We start from the raw sequence: 13,670 nt of genomic DNA, 5'->3' as shown, positions 1-13,670 counted from the left end.
CCGTTCCGGGGTATTTTGGGGTACTTTGGGCCGGTTTTTGGGGTATTTCGGGCCGTTTTGGGCTGTTTTCGGGCTGTTCCGGGGTATTTTGGGGTACTTTGGGCCGGTTTTTGGGGTATTTCGGGCCGTTCCGGGGTATTTTGGGGTACTTTGGGCCGGTTTTTGGGGTATTTCGGGCCGTTCCGGGGTATTTTGGGGTACTTTGGGCCGGTTTTGGGGTATTTCGGGCCGTTCCGGGGTATTTTGGGGTACTTTGGGCCGGTTTTTGGGGTATTTCGGGCCGTTTTGGGCTGTTTTCGGGCTGTTCTGGGGTATTTTGGGGTACTTTGGGGTACTTTGGGCCGGTTTTTGGGGTATTTCGGCCTGTTCTGGGGTATTTTGGGGTACTTTGGGCCGGTTTTTGAAGTATTTTGGGCCATTCCGGGGTATTTTGGGGTACTTTGGGGCGGTTTTGGGGTATTTCGGGCCGTTCCAGGGTATTTTGGGGTACTTTGGGCCGGTTTTTGGGGTATTTCGGGCCGTTCCGGGGTATTTTGGGGTACTTTGGGCCGGTTTTGGGGGTATTTCGGCCCGTTCCGGGGTATTTTGGGGTACTTTGGGCCGGTTTTTGGGGTATTTCGGCCCGTTCCGGGGTATTTTGGGGTACTTTGGGCCGGTTTTGGGGCCGTTTCGGGCCGTTTCGGGGCCGTTCCGGGGCGCGCACCTGCAGCACGGTGACTTTGCGGTAGGACAGGCTCGCCGGGTGCTGCAGCAGCGCCGCGGCCCCGAAGGAGCTCTCGCCGAGGTTCCGCAGGGTCAGCGCCACCTCCAGCGCGTCCCTCTCGCCCACCACGAGGGTCTCCAGCCTGGGGGGGGGTCCTGGGGGGCTCAGAGGGGGTTTGGGGGTCCCGGAGGGGGAGATTTGGGGGGTCCTGGGGGGGGATTTGGGGGTCCCGGGGGGGGGGTTTTGGGGGGTCCTGGGGGTTTTTGGGGGTCCTGGGGGGATTTGAGGGTCCCAGGGGGGTTTTTGGGGGGGTCCTGGGGGGTTTGGGGAGGGGTCCGGGGGGGATTTGGGGTCCTGGGTGGGATTTGGGGAGGGGTCCCAGGGGGATTTGGGGGTCCCGGGGGGGGTTTTGGGGAGGGGTCCGGGCGGGATTTGGGGGTTCTGGGGGGGGGATTTGGGGGTCCCGGGCGGGGTTTGGGGGGATCCTGGGGGGATTTGAGGGTCCCAGGGGGGTTTTTGGGGGGTCCCGGGGGGATTTGGGGGTTCTGGGGGGGATTTGGGTGTCCCGGGGGTTTTTGGGGGTCCTGGGGGGGGATTTGGGGGTCCCGGGGGTTTTTGGGGGGTCCCGGGGGGGGTTTTGGGGAGGGGTCCGGGGCGGATTTGGGGGTTCTGGAGGGGTTTTGGGGGGATCCTGGGGGTTTTTGGGGGTCCTGGGGGGATTTGAGGGTCCCAGGGGGGTTTTTGGGGGGTCCTGGGGGGTTTGGGGAGGGGTCCGGGGGGGATTTGGGGTCCTGGGTGGGATTTGGGGAGGGGTCCCAGGGGGTTTTGGGGTCCCGGGGGGGGGTTGGGGAGGGGTCCGGGCGGGATTTGGGGGTTCTGGGGGGGGGATTTGGGGGTCCCGGGGGGGTTTTTGGGGGGTCCCGGGGGGGATTTGGGGAGGGGTCCGGGGCAGATTTGGGGGTTCTGGAGGGGTTTTGGGGGGATCCTGGGGGTTTTTGGGGGTCCTGGGGGGATTTGAGGGTCCCAGGGGGGTTTTTGGGGGGTCCTGGGGGGTTTGGGGAGGGGTCCCGGGGGGGTTTTTGGGGGTTCTGGGGGAGGGATTTGGGGATTCTGGGGGGGATTTGGAGATTCGAGGGGGATTTGGGTGTCCCGGGGGTTTTTGGGGGGTCCTGGGGGGGATTTGAGGGTCCCAGGGGGGTTTTTGGGGGGTCCTGGGGGGTTTGGGGAGGGGTCCGGGGGGGATTTGGGGGTTCTGGAGGGGGATTTGGGGTCCTGGGGGGGGATTTGGGCGTTTTGGGGTTGGATTTGGGGGTTCCGGGGGGGTTTTTGGGGGTCCCTGGGGGGTTTTTGGGGGTCCCGGGGGGGTTTGGGGCCGCTCCCGGGGGTCCCACGCACCCCGAGAAGTTGAAGGAGAGGCGCAGATCGTCCTGGCAGACGTTGTCGGGGCCGCAGTCGTTCTCGAAGGGCAGCTGGGGAGGGGGGGGGACACCCCAGATGGGACCCCAGACCCACACCTCGGAGTGCCCCCCCCCTCCCCCCACCTCCCCCCCAAAATCTGGGCGGGACCTGCCCGAAAATCCACCTCAAATACGGGCAAAATCCACGTCAAATGCCCCCAAAAAATCCACATGAAATCCCCCCAAAAAACCACCCCAAGTCCACCCCAAAATCCACGTCAAATGACCCCAAAAATCCACATCGAATCCCCTCCAAATCCCCCCAAAAAAATCCACTTCAACTCCCCCCCAAAATCCCCCCAAATCCCCCCAAATCCACCAACCTCCCCCCAAAACCCCCCAAAATCCCCCCAAAAATCCCCAAAAGATCCCCAAAAATTCCCCCAAAATCCCCACAAAATCCCCCCAAAATCCCCCCAAAATCCCCCAAATCCTCCTAAATCCCCCCAAAATCCCCCCAAAACCCCCCAAATCCCCCCCAAAATCCCCCCAAATCCCCCCAAATCCCCCAAAATCCCCCCAAAAATTCCCCAAATCCCCCCCAAATCCCCCAAATCCCCCAAATCCCCCCAAATCCCCCCAAATTCCCCCCAAAATCCCCTCAAATCCCCCCAAATCCCCCCAAATCCCCCCCATATCCCCCCAAAATCCCCAAAATCCCCCCAAAATCCCCCAAATCCCCCCAAAATCCCCTAAAATCCCCCAAAATCCCCAAAAATCCCCCCAAATCCCCCCAAATCCCCTCAAATCCTCCCAAAATCCCCCCAAATCCCCCCAAATCCACCCAAAATCCCCTCAAATCCCCCCAAATCCCCCCAAATCCCCCCAAAATCCCCCCCAAAATCCCCCCAAATCCCCCCAAATCCCCCCCATATCCCCCCAAATCCCCTCAAATCCCCCCAAATCCCCTCAAATCCCCCCAAAATCCCCAAAATCCCCCCAAAATCCCCCAAATCCCCCAAATCCCCCCAAATCCCCCCCAAGATCCCCTCAAATCCTCCCAAATCCCCCCAAATCCCCCCAAATCCCCCCAAAATCCCCAAAATCCCCCCCAAAATCCCCCAAATCCCCCCAAAATCCCCTAAAATCCCCCAAAATCCCCCCAAAATCCCCCAAAATCCCCCCAAAACCCCCCAAATCCCCCCCAAAATCCCCCAAAATCCCCCAAAATCCCCCTAAATCCCCCCAAAATCCCCCCCAAAATCCCCCCAAATCCCCTCAAATCCCCCAAAATTCCCCGAAAATCCCCCCAAATCCCCCCAAATCCCCCCAAATTCCCCCCAAATCCCCCCAAATCCCCTCAAATCCCCCCAAATCCCCCCAAAATCCCCCCCAAATCCCCCTAAATCCCCCCAAATCCCCCAAAATTCCCCGAAAATCCCCCCAAATCCCCCCAAAATCCCCTCAAATCCCCCAAAATCCCCCCAAAATCCCCCCAAAATCCCCCAAAATCCCCCAAAATCCCCCCAAAATCCCCTCAAATCCCCCCAAATCCCCCCAAAATCCCCCCAAAATCCCCCCAAATCCCCTCAAATCCCCCCAAAATCCCCAAAATCCCCCCAAAATCCCCCAATATCCCCCCCAAAATCCCCCCAAAATCCCCCCAAATCCCCTCAAATCCCCCAAAATTCCCCGAAAATCCCCCCAAATCCCCCCAAATTCCCCCCAAAATCCCCCAAAATCCCCAAAATCCCCCCCAAATCCCCCCAAAATCCCCCCAAATCCCCCCAAATTCCCCCCAAAATCCCCCCAAAATCCCCTCAAATCCCCCAAAATTCCCCGAAAATCCCCCAAAATCCCCCCAAAATCCCCTCAAATCCCCCAAAATCCCCCCAAAATCCCCCCAAATCCCCTCAAATCCCCCAAAATCCCCCCAAATCCCCCCAAAACCCCCTCAAATCCCCCAAAATCCCCCCCAAAATCCCCCCAAATCCCCCCAAATCCCCCCAAAATCCCCCCAAATCCCCCCAAAATCCCGCCCGGTACCGTGGCCGTGAGCGCCGTGGCCGAGTCGGGGCTCAGCGCTGTCCGGAGCCCTCCGGCCACGTCCAGGGGGTCCCCGCGGCCCTCGAGGGTCACCCGGAGCCCCAGGGGGGTCAGCGTGTCCCGGGGGCACTCCTGGGACCCCCCCCCAAAATCGGAGCGGCGTCAGAACCCCGGATTTACCCCAAATTGGGACCCCCGGGACCCCTCCCCAAAATGGAACTGCGTGAAAATCCCGGATTTACCCCAAATTGGGACCCCCAAAACCTGAGACCCCTCCCCAAAATGGAACTGCGTGAAAATCCCGGATTTACCCCAAATTGGGACCCCCGGGACCCCCCCCAAAATGGAACTGCGTGAAAATCCCGGATTTACCCCAAATTGGGACCCCCGGGACCCCTCCCCAAAATGGAACTGCGTGAAAACCCCGGATTTACCCCAAATTGGGACCCCCAAAACCTGAGACCCCTCCCCAAAATGGAACTGCGTGAAAATCCCGGATTTACCCCAAATTGGGACCCCCGGGACCCCTCCCCAAAATGGAACTGCGTGAAAATCCCGGATTTACCCCAAATTGGGACCCCCAAAACCCGGGACCCCTCCCCAAAATGGAACTGCGTGAAAACCCCGGGTTCACCCCAAATTGGGACCCCCGGGACCCCTCCCCAAAATGGAACTGCGTGAAAATCCCGGATTTACCCCAAATTGGGACCCCCGGGACCCCTCCCCAAAATGGAACTGCGTGAAAACCCCGGGTTTACCCCAAATTGGGACCCCCGGGACCCCCCCCAAAATGGAACTGCGTGAAAATCCCGGATTTACCCCAAATTGGGACCCCTAAAACCCGGGACCCCTCCCCAAAATGGAACTGCGTGAAAATCCCGGATTTACCCCAAATTGGGACCCCCGGGACCCCTCCCCAAAATGGAACTGCGTGAAAACCCCGGATTTACCCCAAATTGGGACCCCCGGGACCCCTCCCCAAAATGGAACTGCGTGAAAATCCCGGATTTACCCCAAATTGGGACCCCCAAAACCTGGGACCCCTCCCCAAAATGGAACTGCGTGAAAACCCCGGATTTACCCCAAATTGGGACCCCCGGGACCCCCCCCAAAATGGAACTGCGTGAAAATCCCGGATTTACCCCAAATTGGGACCCCCAAAACCCGGGACCCCTCCCCAAAATGGAACTGCGTGAAAACCCCGGATTTACCCCAAATTGAGACCCCCAAAACCCGGGACCCCTCCCCAAAATGGAACTGCGTGAAAATCCCGGATTTACCCCAAATTGGGACCCCTAAAACCCGGGACCCCTCCCCAAAATGGAACTGCGTGAAAATCCCGGATTTACCCCAAATTGGGACCCCCAAAACCCGGGACCCCTCCCCAAAATAGAGCAGCGTGAAAATCCCGGATTCACCCCAAATTGGGACCCCCGGGACCCCTCCCCAAAATGGAACTGCGTGAAAACCCCGGGTTTACCCCAAATTGGGACCCCCGGGACCCCTCCCCAAAATGGAACTGCGTGAAAATCCCGGATTTACCCCAAATTGGGACCCCCGGGACCCCTCCCCAAAATGGAACTGCGTGAAAATCCCGGATTTACCCCAAATTGGGACCCCCAAAACCCGGGACCCCTCCCCAAAATGGAACTGCGTGAAAACCCCGGGTTCACCCCAAATTGGGACCCCCGGGACCCCTCCCCAAAATGGAACTGCGTGAAAATCCCGGATTTACCCCAAATTGGGACCCCCGGGACCCCTCCCCAAAATGGAACTGCGTGAAAACCCCGGGTTTACCCCAAATTGGGACCCCCGGGACCCCCCCCAAAATGGAACTGCGTGAAAATCCCGGATTTACCCCAAATTGGGACCCCTAAAACCCGGGACCCCTCCCCAAAATGGAACTGCGTGAAAATCCCGGATTTACCCCAAATTGGGACCCCCGGGACCCCTCCCCAAAATGGAACTGCGTGAAAACCCCGGATTTACCCCAAATTGGGACCCCCGGGACCCCTCCCCAAAATGGAACTGCGTGAAAATCCCGGATTTACCCCAAATTGGGACCCCCAAAACCTGGGACCCCTCCCCAAAATGGAACTGCGTGAAAACCCCGGATTTACCCCAAATTGGGACCCCCGGGACCCCCCCCAAAATGGAACTGCGTGAAAATCCCGGATTTACCCCAAATTGGGACCCCCAAAACCCGGGACCCCTCCCCAAAATGGAACTGCGTGAAAACCCCGGATTTACCCCAAATTGAGACCCCCAAAACCCGGGACCCCTCCCCAAAATGGAACTGCGTGAAAATCCCGGATTTACCCCAAATTGGGACCCCTAAAACCCGGGACCCCTCCCCAAAATGGAACTGCGTGAAAATCCCGGATTTACCCCAAATTGGGACCCCCAAAACCCGGGACCCCTCCCCAAAATAGAGCAGCGTGAAAATCCCGGATTCACCCCAAATTGGGACCCCCGGGACCCCTCCCCAAAATGGAACTGCGTGAAAACCCCGGGTTTACCCCAAATTGGGACCCCCGGGACCCCTCCCCAAAATGGAACTGCGTGAAAATCCCGGATTTACCCCAAATTGGGACCCCCGGGACCCCTCCCCAAAATGGAACTGCGTGAAAACCCCGGATTTACCCCAAATTGGGACCCCCGGGACCCCCCCCAAAATGGAACTGCGTGAAAATCCCGGGTTTACCCCAAATTGGGACCCCCGGGACCCCCCCCAAAATGGAACTGCGTGAAAATCCCGGATTTACCCCAAATTGGGACCCCCGGGACCCCCCCCAAAATGGAACTGCGTGAAAACCCCGGATTTACCCCAAATTGGGACCCCCAAAACCCGGATTTACCCCCCCAAAATGGAACTGCGTGAAAATCCCGGATTTACCCCAAATTGGGACCCCCAAAACCTGGGACCCCTCCCCAAATTGAGACCCCCGTGAATCCTCCCCAGTCCGGGACCCCTCCCCAAATTCCCCCCCGGGACCCCCAATTTCCCCCCAGGCCTCCCCAAAAACAACCTCAGGACCCCCCAAATCCCTCCCCAGGACCCCCAAACCCCTCCCGGGACCCCCCAAACCCCCCCAGGACCCCCCAAAAACCCCCTCAGAACCCCCCAACCCCCCCCCAGGACCCCCAAATCCCCCCCTAGGACCCCCAAAACCCCCTGGGGACCCCCCAAACCCCCTCAGGACCCCCCAAAAACCCCCCCAGGACCCCCAAACCCCTCCCGGGACCCCCAAACCCCCTCAGAACCCCCAAACCCCCCCCAGGACCCCCAAATCCCCCCCCAGGACCCCCAAAACCCCCTGGGGACCCCCCAAAAACCCCCTCAGAACCCCCAAACCCCCCCCAGGACCCCCAAACCCCCCCCAGGACCCCCAAAACCCCCTGGGGACCCCCCAAATCCCCCCCCAGGACCCCCCAAATCCCCCCCAGGACCCCCAAAACCCCCTGGGGACCCCCCAAATCCCCCCCCAGGACCCCCAAACCCCTCCAGGACCCCCAAACCCCCTCAGAACCCCCCAAACCCCCCCCCAGCACCCCCAATTTCCCCTGGGGACCCCCCAAAAACCCCCCAAAAACCCCCCAAAAACCCCCAATTTCCCCCAGCCCGGGACCCCCAAATCCACCTGGGGACCCCCCAAAAACCCCCTCAGGACCCCCCAAATCCCCCCCAGGACCCCCAAACCCCTCCCGGGACCCCCAAATCCCCCTGGGGACCCCCCAAAAACCCCCTCAGGACCCCCAAATCCCTCCCCAGGACCCCCAACCCCCCCCCCAGGACCCCCAAATCACCCCCCAGGACCCCCAAATCCCCCTGGGGACCCCCCAAACCCCCCCAGGACCCCCAAATTCCCTCAGCCCGGGACCCCCAAAACCCCCTGGGGACCCCCAAATCCCCCCCCAGGACCCCCAAAACCACCTGGGGACCCCCCAAAACCCCCCCAGGACCCCCAAATCCCTCCCCAGGACCCCCAAATCCCCCTGGGGACCCCCCAAACCCCCCCAGGACCCCCAAATTCCCTCAGCCCGGGACCCCCAAAACCCCCTGGGGACCCCCAAATCCCCCCCCAGGACCCCCAAAACCACCTGGGGACCCCCCAAAACCCCCCCAGGACCCCCAAATCCCTCCCCAGGACCCCCAAATCCCCCTGGGGACCCCCCAAACCCCCCCAGGACCCCCAAATCCCCCCTGGGGATCCCCCAAAAACCCCCTGGGGACCCCTCCCCACGCCCCCCTCGCCCCCCGCCCACCTTGAAGCGGATCCCGAGGCTCTCGCAGCTCCGCCCCACCCCCACCCGAGCGGTCCCGTTCCGGGCGGCGCCGCCGGAGGCGAAAACCCCGCGGGGGCGGAGGCGGCCCGGGTCGAGCTCGGCTCGGAAGCGGAGCGAGGCCGAGATTTGGGAGCCTGGGGGGGATTTGGGGGGATTTTGGGGAATTTTGGGGGATTTGGGGGGATTTTGGGGGGATTTTGGGGGGATTTTGGGGTCGAGCTCGGCTCGGAAGCGGAGGGAGGCCGAGATTTGGGAGCCTGGGGGGGATTTGGGGGGATTTTGGGGAATTTTGGGGGATTTGGGGGGATTTTGGGGGGATTTTGGGGGGATTTTGGGGTCGAGCTCGGCTCGGAAGCGGAGGGAGGCCGAGATTTGGGAGCCTGGGGGGGATTTGGGGGGATTTTGGGGGGATTTTGGGGGGATTTGAGGGGATTTTGGGGGGATTTGAGGGGATTTTGGGGGATTTTGGGGGGATTTGGGAGGATTTTGGGGGATTTTGGGGGAATTTTGGGGGATTTGGGGGGATTTTGGGGGGATTTGGGGGGATTTTGGGGAATTTTGGGGGGATTTTGGGGGATTTGGGGGGATTTGGGGGGATTTTGGGGGGATTTGGGAGGATTTTGGGGGGATTTTGGGGAATTTTGGGGGGATTTTGGGGGATTTGGGGGGATTTTGGGGGGATTTTGGGGTCGAGCTCGGCTCGGAAGCGGAGCGAGGCCGAGATTTGGGAGCCTGGGGGGGATTTGGGGGGATTTTGGGGGGATTTTGGGGGATTTGGGGGGATTTGGGGGGATTTTGGGGGGATTTGGGGGGATTTGGGGGGATTTGGGGGGATTTTGGGGGGATTTGGGGGGATTTTGGGGGATTTTGGGGGGATTTTGGGGTCGAGCTCGGCTCGGAAGCGGAGCGAGGCCGAGATTTGGGAGCCTGGGGGGGATTTGGGGGGATTTTGGGGGGATTTTGGGGGATTTGGGGGGATTTTGGGGGGATTTGGGGGGATTTGGGGGGATTTGGGGGGATTTTGGGGGGATTTGGGGGGATTTGGGGGGATTTTGGGGTCGAGCTCGGCTCGGAAGCGGAGCGAGGCCGAGATTTGGGAGCCTGGGGGGGATTTGGGGGGATTTTGGGGGGATTTTGGGGGGATTTTAGGGGATTTTGGGGGGATTTTGGGGGATTTTGGGGGATGTTGGGGGGATTTGGGGGGATTTGGGAGGATTTTGGGGGATTTTGGGGGGATTTTGGGGGGATTTTGGGGGGATTTGGGGGGATTTTGGGGGGATTTTAGGGGATTTTGGGGGGATTTTGGGGGATTTGGGGGGATTTTGGGGGGATTTTGGGGTCCAGCTCGGCTCGGAAGCGGAGCGAGGCCGAGATTTGGGAGCCTGGGGGGGATTTGGGGGGATTTTGGGGATTTTGGGGGATTTTGGGGGGATTTGGGGGGATTTTGGGGGATTTTGGGGGGATTTGGGGGATTTTGGGGGATTTTGGGGGGATTTGGGGGGATTTTGGGGGGATTTGGGGGGATTTTGGGGGGATTTTGGGGGGATTTGGGGGGATTTTGGGGGATTTTGGGAGGATTTTGGGGGATTTTGGGGGGATTTTGGGGGATTTGGGGGGATTTTGGGGGGATTTGGGGGGATTTTGGGGGATGTTGGGGGATTTGGGGGGATTTGGGGGGATTTGGGGGGGATTTTGGGGGGATTTTGGGGTCCAGCTCGGCTCGGAAGCGGAGCGAGGCCGAGATTTGGGAGCCTGGGGGGGATTTGGGGGGATTTTGGGGGGATTTGGGGGGATTTGGGGGGGATTTTGGGGGATTTGGGGGGATTTGAGGGGATTTTGGGGGGATTTTGGGGGGATTTGGGAGGATTTGGGGGGGATTTTGGGGTCGAGCTCGGCTCGGAAGCGGAGCGAGGCCGAGATTTGGGAGCCTGGAGGGGATTTTGGGGGGATTTTGCGGGATTTGGGGGGATTTTGGGGGATTTGGGGGGATTTGGGGGGGATTTTGGGGGGATTTTGGGGGATGTTGGGGGGATTTTGGGGGGATTTGGGGGGATTTTAGGGGATTTTGGGGGGATTTTGGGGGATTTGGGGGGATTTTGGGGGGATTTGGGGGGATTTTGGGGGGATTTGGGGGATTTGAGGGGATTTTGGGGGGATTTTGGGGGATTTGGGGGATTTTGGGGGGATTTGGGGGGATTTTGGGGGGATTTTGGGGGATTTGGGAGGATTTTGGGGGATTTGGGGGGATTTTGGGGGGATTTGGGAGGATTTTGGGGGGGATTTTGGGGTCCAGCTCGGCTCGGAAGCGGAGGGAGGCCGAGATTTGGGAGCCTGGGGGGGATTTGGGGGGATTTTGGGGGATTTGGGGGTGGATTTGGGGGGATTTGGGGGGATTTTGGGGGATTTTGGGGGATTTGGGGGGGATTTGGGGGGATTTTGGGGGGATTTGGGAGGATTTTGGGGGATTTTGGGGGGATTTTGGGGGATTTGGGGGGATTTTGGGGGATTTGGGGGGATTTTGGGGGGATTTGGGAGGATTTTGGGGGGATTTTGGGGTCGAGCTCGGCTCGGAAGCGGAGCGAGGCCGAGATTTGGGAGCCTGGGGGGGATTTGGGGGGATTTTGGGGGGATTTGGGGGGATTTTGGGGGGATTTTGGGGGATTTTGGGGGATGTTGGGGGGATTTGGGGGGATTTGGGGGATTTTGGCGGGATTTTGGCGGGATTTTGGGAGGATTTGGGGGGATTTTGGGGGATTTTGGGGGGATTTTGGGGGATTTGGGGGGATTTTGGGGGGATTTGGGGGGATTTTGGGGGATTTGGGGGGATTTTAGGGGATTTGGGGGGATGTTGGGGGATTTTGGGGGGATTTTGGGGGATTTTGGGGGGATTTTGGGGGGATTTGGGGGGATTTTGGGGGGATGTTGGGGGGATTTGGGAGGATTTTGGGGGGATTTGGGGGGATTTTGGGGGATTTTGGGGGGATGTTGGGGGGATTTTGGGGGGATTTTGGGGTCGAGCTCGGCTCGGAAGCGGAGCGAGGCCGAGATTTGGGAGCCTGGGAGGGATTTGGGGGGATTTGGGGGGATGTTGGGGGGATTTTGGGGGGATTTGGGGGGATTTTGGGGGGATTTGGGGGGATTTGGGGGGATTTTGGGGTCCAGCTCGGCTCGGAAGCGGAGCGAGGCCGAGATTTGGGAGCCTGGGAGGGATTTGGGGGGATTTTGGGGGGATTTGGGGGGATTTTGGGGGATGTTGGGGGGATTTGGGGGGATTTTGGGGGGATGTTGGGGGGATTTGGGAGGATTTTGGGGGGATGTTGGGGGGATTTTGGGGGGATGTTGGGGGGATTTGGGGGAATTTTGGGGGGATTTGGGGGGATTTGGGGGAGATTTGGGGGGATTTGGGGGGATTTTGGGGGATGTTGGGGGGATTTTGGGGGATTTTGGGGGGATTTTGGGGGGATTTGGGGGGATTTGGGGGGATTTGGGAGGATTTTGGGGGGATTTTGGGGTCGAGCTCGGCTCGGAAGTGGAGCGAGGCCGAGATTTGGGAGCCTGGAGGGGATTTTGGGGGGATTTTGGGGGATTTTGGGGGATGTTGGGGGGATTTTGGGGGATTTTGGGGGGATTTGGGGGGATTTGGGGGGGATTTGGGGGTGGATTTGAGGGGATTTTGGGGGATTTGGGGTGGATTTCGGCGCCCAGGTGGGATTTGGGGTCATTCTGGGTGGATTTTGGGGTCATTTTGGGCGGATTTCGGGGCGCCCGGCTGTGGCTTTACTGGGTCCCGCCGGGACCCGGGGGTTCGAGGTGGAATTTGGGATTTTCGGGGCTCCCCGGGTGGATTTTGGGGGGTTCCGGGGGCTCTCACCGAAGCTGTCCGGGGTCTTTTTGGCCCCCACGAAGCAGATCTGGGCCGTGGCCAGCGGCCCCTGCAGCTCCTCGCCCTCGGGGCACTCGAAGGCGCTGGCCGGGACCACCCGGGGATCGAACGTCACGGCCACGGTGACCTTCAGCAGCGGCTGCGACCTGGGGGGGTTTGGGGTCACCTGGGGGGGTTTGGGGTCACCTGAGGGGGGTTTGGGGTCACCTGAGGGGGTTTGGGGTGGCCTGAGAGGGGTTTGGGGTGGCCTGAGAGGGGTTTGGGGTCACCTGAGGGGGGTTTGGGGTCACCTGAGGGGGTTTGGGGTGGCCTGAGAGGGGTTTGGGGTGACCTGAGAGGGGTTTGGGGTGGCCTGAGAGGGGTTTGGGGTCACCTGAGGGGGGTTTGGGGTCACCTGAGGGGGTTTGGGGTGGCCTGAGAGGGGTTTGGGGTCACCTGGGGGGGTTTGGGGTGGCCTGAGGGGGTTTGGGGTCACCTGAGAGGGGTTTGGGGCCACCTGAGGGGGGTTTGGGGTCACCTGAGGGGGTTTGGGGTCACCTGAGAGGGGTTTGGGGTGGCCTGAGGGGGGTTTGGGGTCACCTGAGGGGGTTTGGGGTGACCTGAGGGGGGTTTGGGGTGACCTGAGAGGGGTTTGGGGTCACCTGAGGGGGTTTGGGGTGACCTGAGGGGGTTTGGGGTCACCTGAGGGGGGTTTGGGGTCACCTGAGAGGGGTTTGGGGTGGCCTGAGAGGGGTTTGGGGTGGCCTGAGGGGGTTTGGGGTGGCCTGAGGGGGTTTGGGGTCACCTGAGAGGGGTTTGGGGGGTTTGGGGTGACCTGAGGGGGGTTTGGGGCCACCTGAGTGGGCTTGGGGTCACCTGAGGGGGGTTTGGGGTCACCTGAGAGGGGTTTGGGGTGGCCTGAGGGGGTTTGGGGTCACCTGAGGGGGGTTTGGGGTCACCTGAGGGGGTTTGGGGTCACCTGGGGGGGTTTGGGGTGGCCTGAGAGGGGTTTGGGGTCACCTGAGGGGGGTTTGGGGGGTTTGGGGTGGCCTGAGGGGGGTTTGGGGTCACCTGAGTGGGCTTGGGGTCACCTGAGGGGGGTTTGGGGTCACCTGAGAGGGGTTTGGGGTGACCTGAGGGGGTTTGGGGTGACCTGAGGGGGTTTGGGGTCACCTGAGAGGGGTTTGGGGTGGCCTGAGGGGGTTTGGGGTCACCTGAGGGGGGTTTGGGGTCACCTGAGGGGGTTTGGGGTCACCTGGGGGGGTTTGGGGTGGCCTGAGAGGGGTTTGGGGTCACCTGAGGGGGTTTGGGGTGGCCTGAGAGGGGTTTGGGGTGGCCTGAGGGGGTTTGGGGTCACCTGAGGGGGGTTTGGGGT

The 13,670-nt window shown here is 60.8% G+C and overlaps 1 protein-coding gene across 1 annotated transcript in view; it reads right to left on the bottom strand.

The window, feature by feature from the left end:
* Positions 1 to 13,670, bottom strand: part of LOC309584197 (integrin alpha-X-like) — a 47,657-nt gene that overhangs the window by 14,968 nt on the left and 19,019 nt on the right. The window contains exons 16-20 of the mRNA XM_082300142.1: positions 12,305 to 12,462; positions 8,413 to 8,567; positions 4,147 to 4,278; positions 2,099 to 2,172; positions 704 to 845 (exon numbers count right to left, since the gene is read on the bottom strand). Of these exons, the coding sequence (XP_082156268.1) occupies positions 704 to 845; positions 2,099 to 2,172; positions 4,147 to 4,278; positions 8,413 to 8,567; positions 12,305 to 12,462 (661 nt within the window). The remainder of the gene's footprint in view (positions 1 to 703; positions 846 to 2,098; positions 2,173 to 4,146; positions 4,279 to 8,412; positions 8,568 to 12,304; positions 12,463 to 13,670) is intronic.

The sequence above is a fragment of the Coloeus monedula genome (assembly GCF_965178545.1).
Source record: "Coloeus monedula genome assembly, chromosome: 37".
In the NCBI taxonomy this organism is placed as follows: Eukaryota; Metazoa; Chordata; class Aves; order Passeriformes; family Corvidae; genus Coloeus; species Coloeus monedula.
This window is presented reverse-complemented; position numbering and strand designations above follow the sequence as displayed.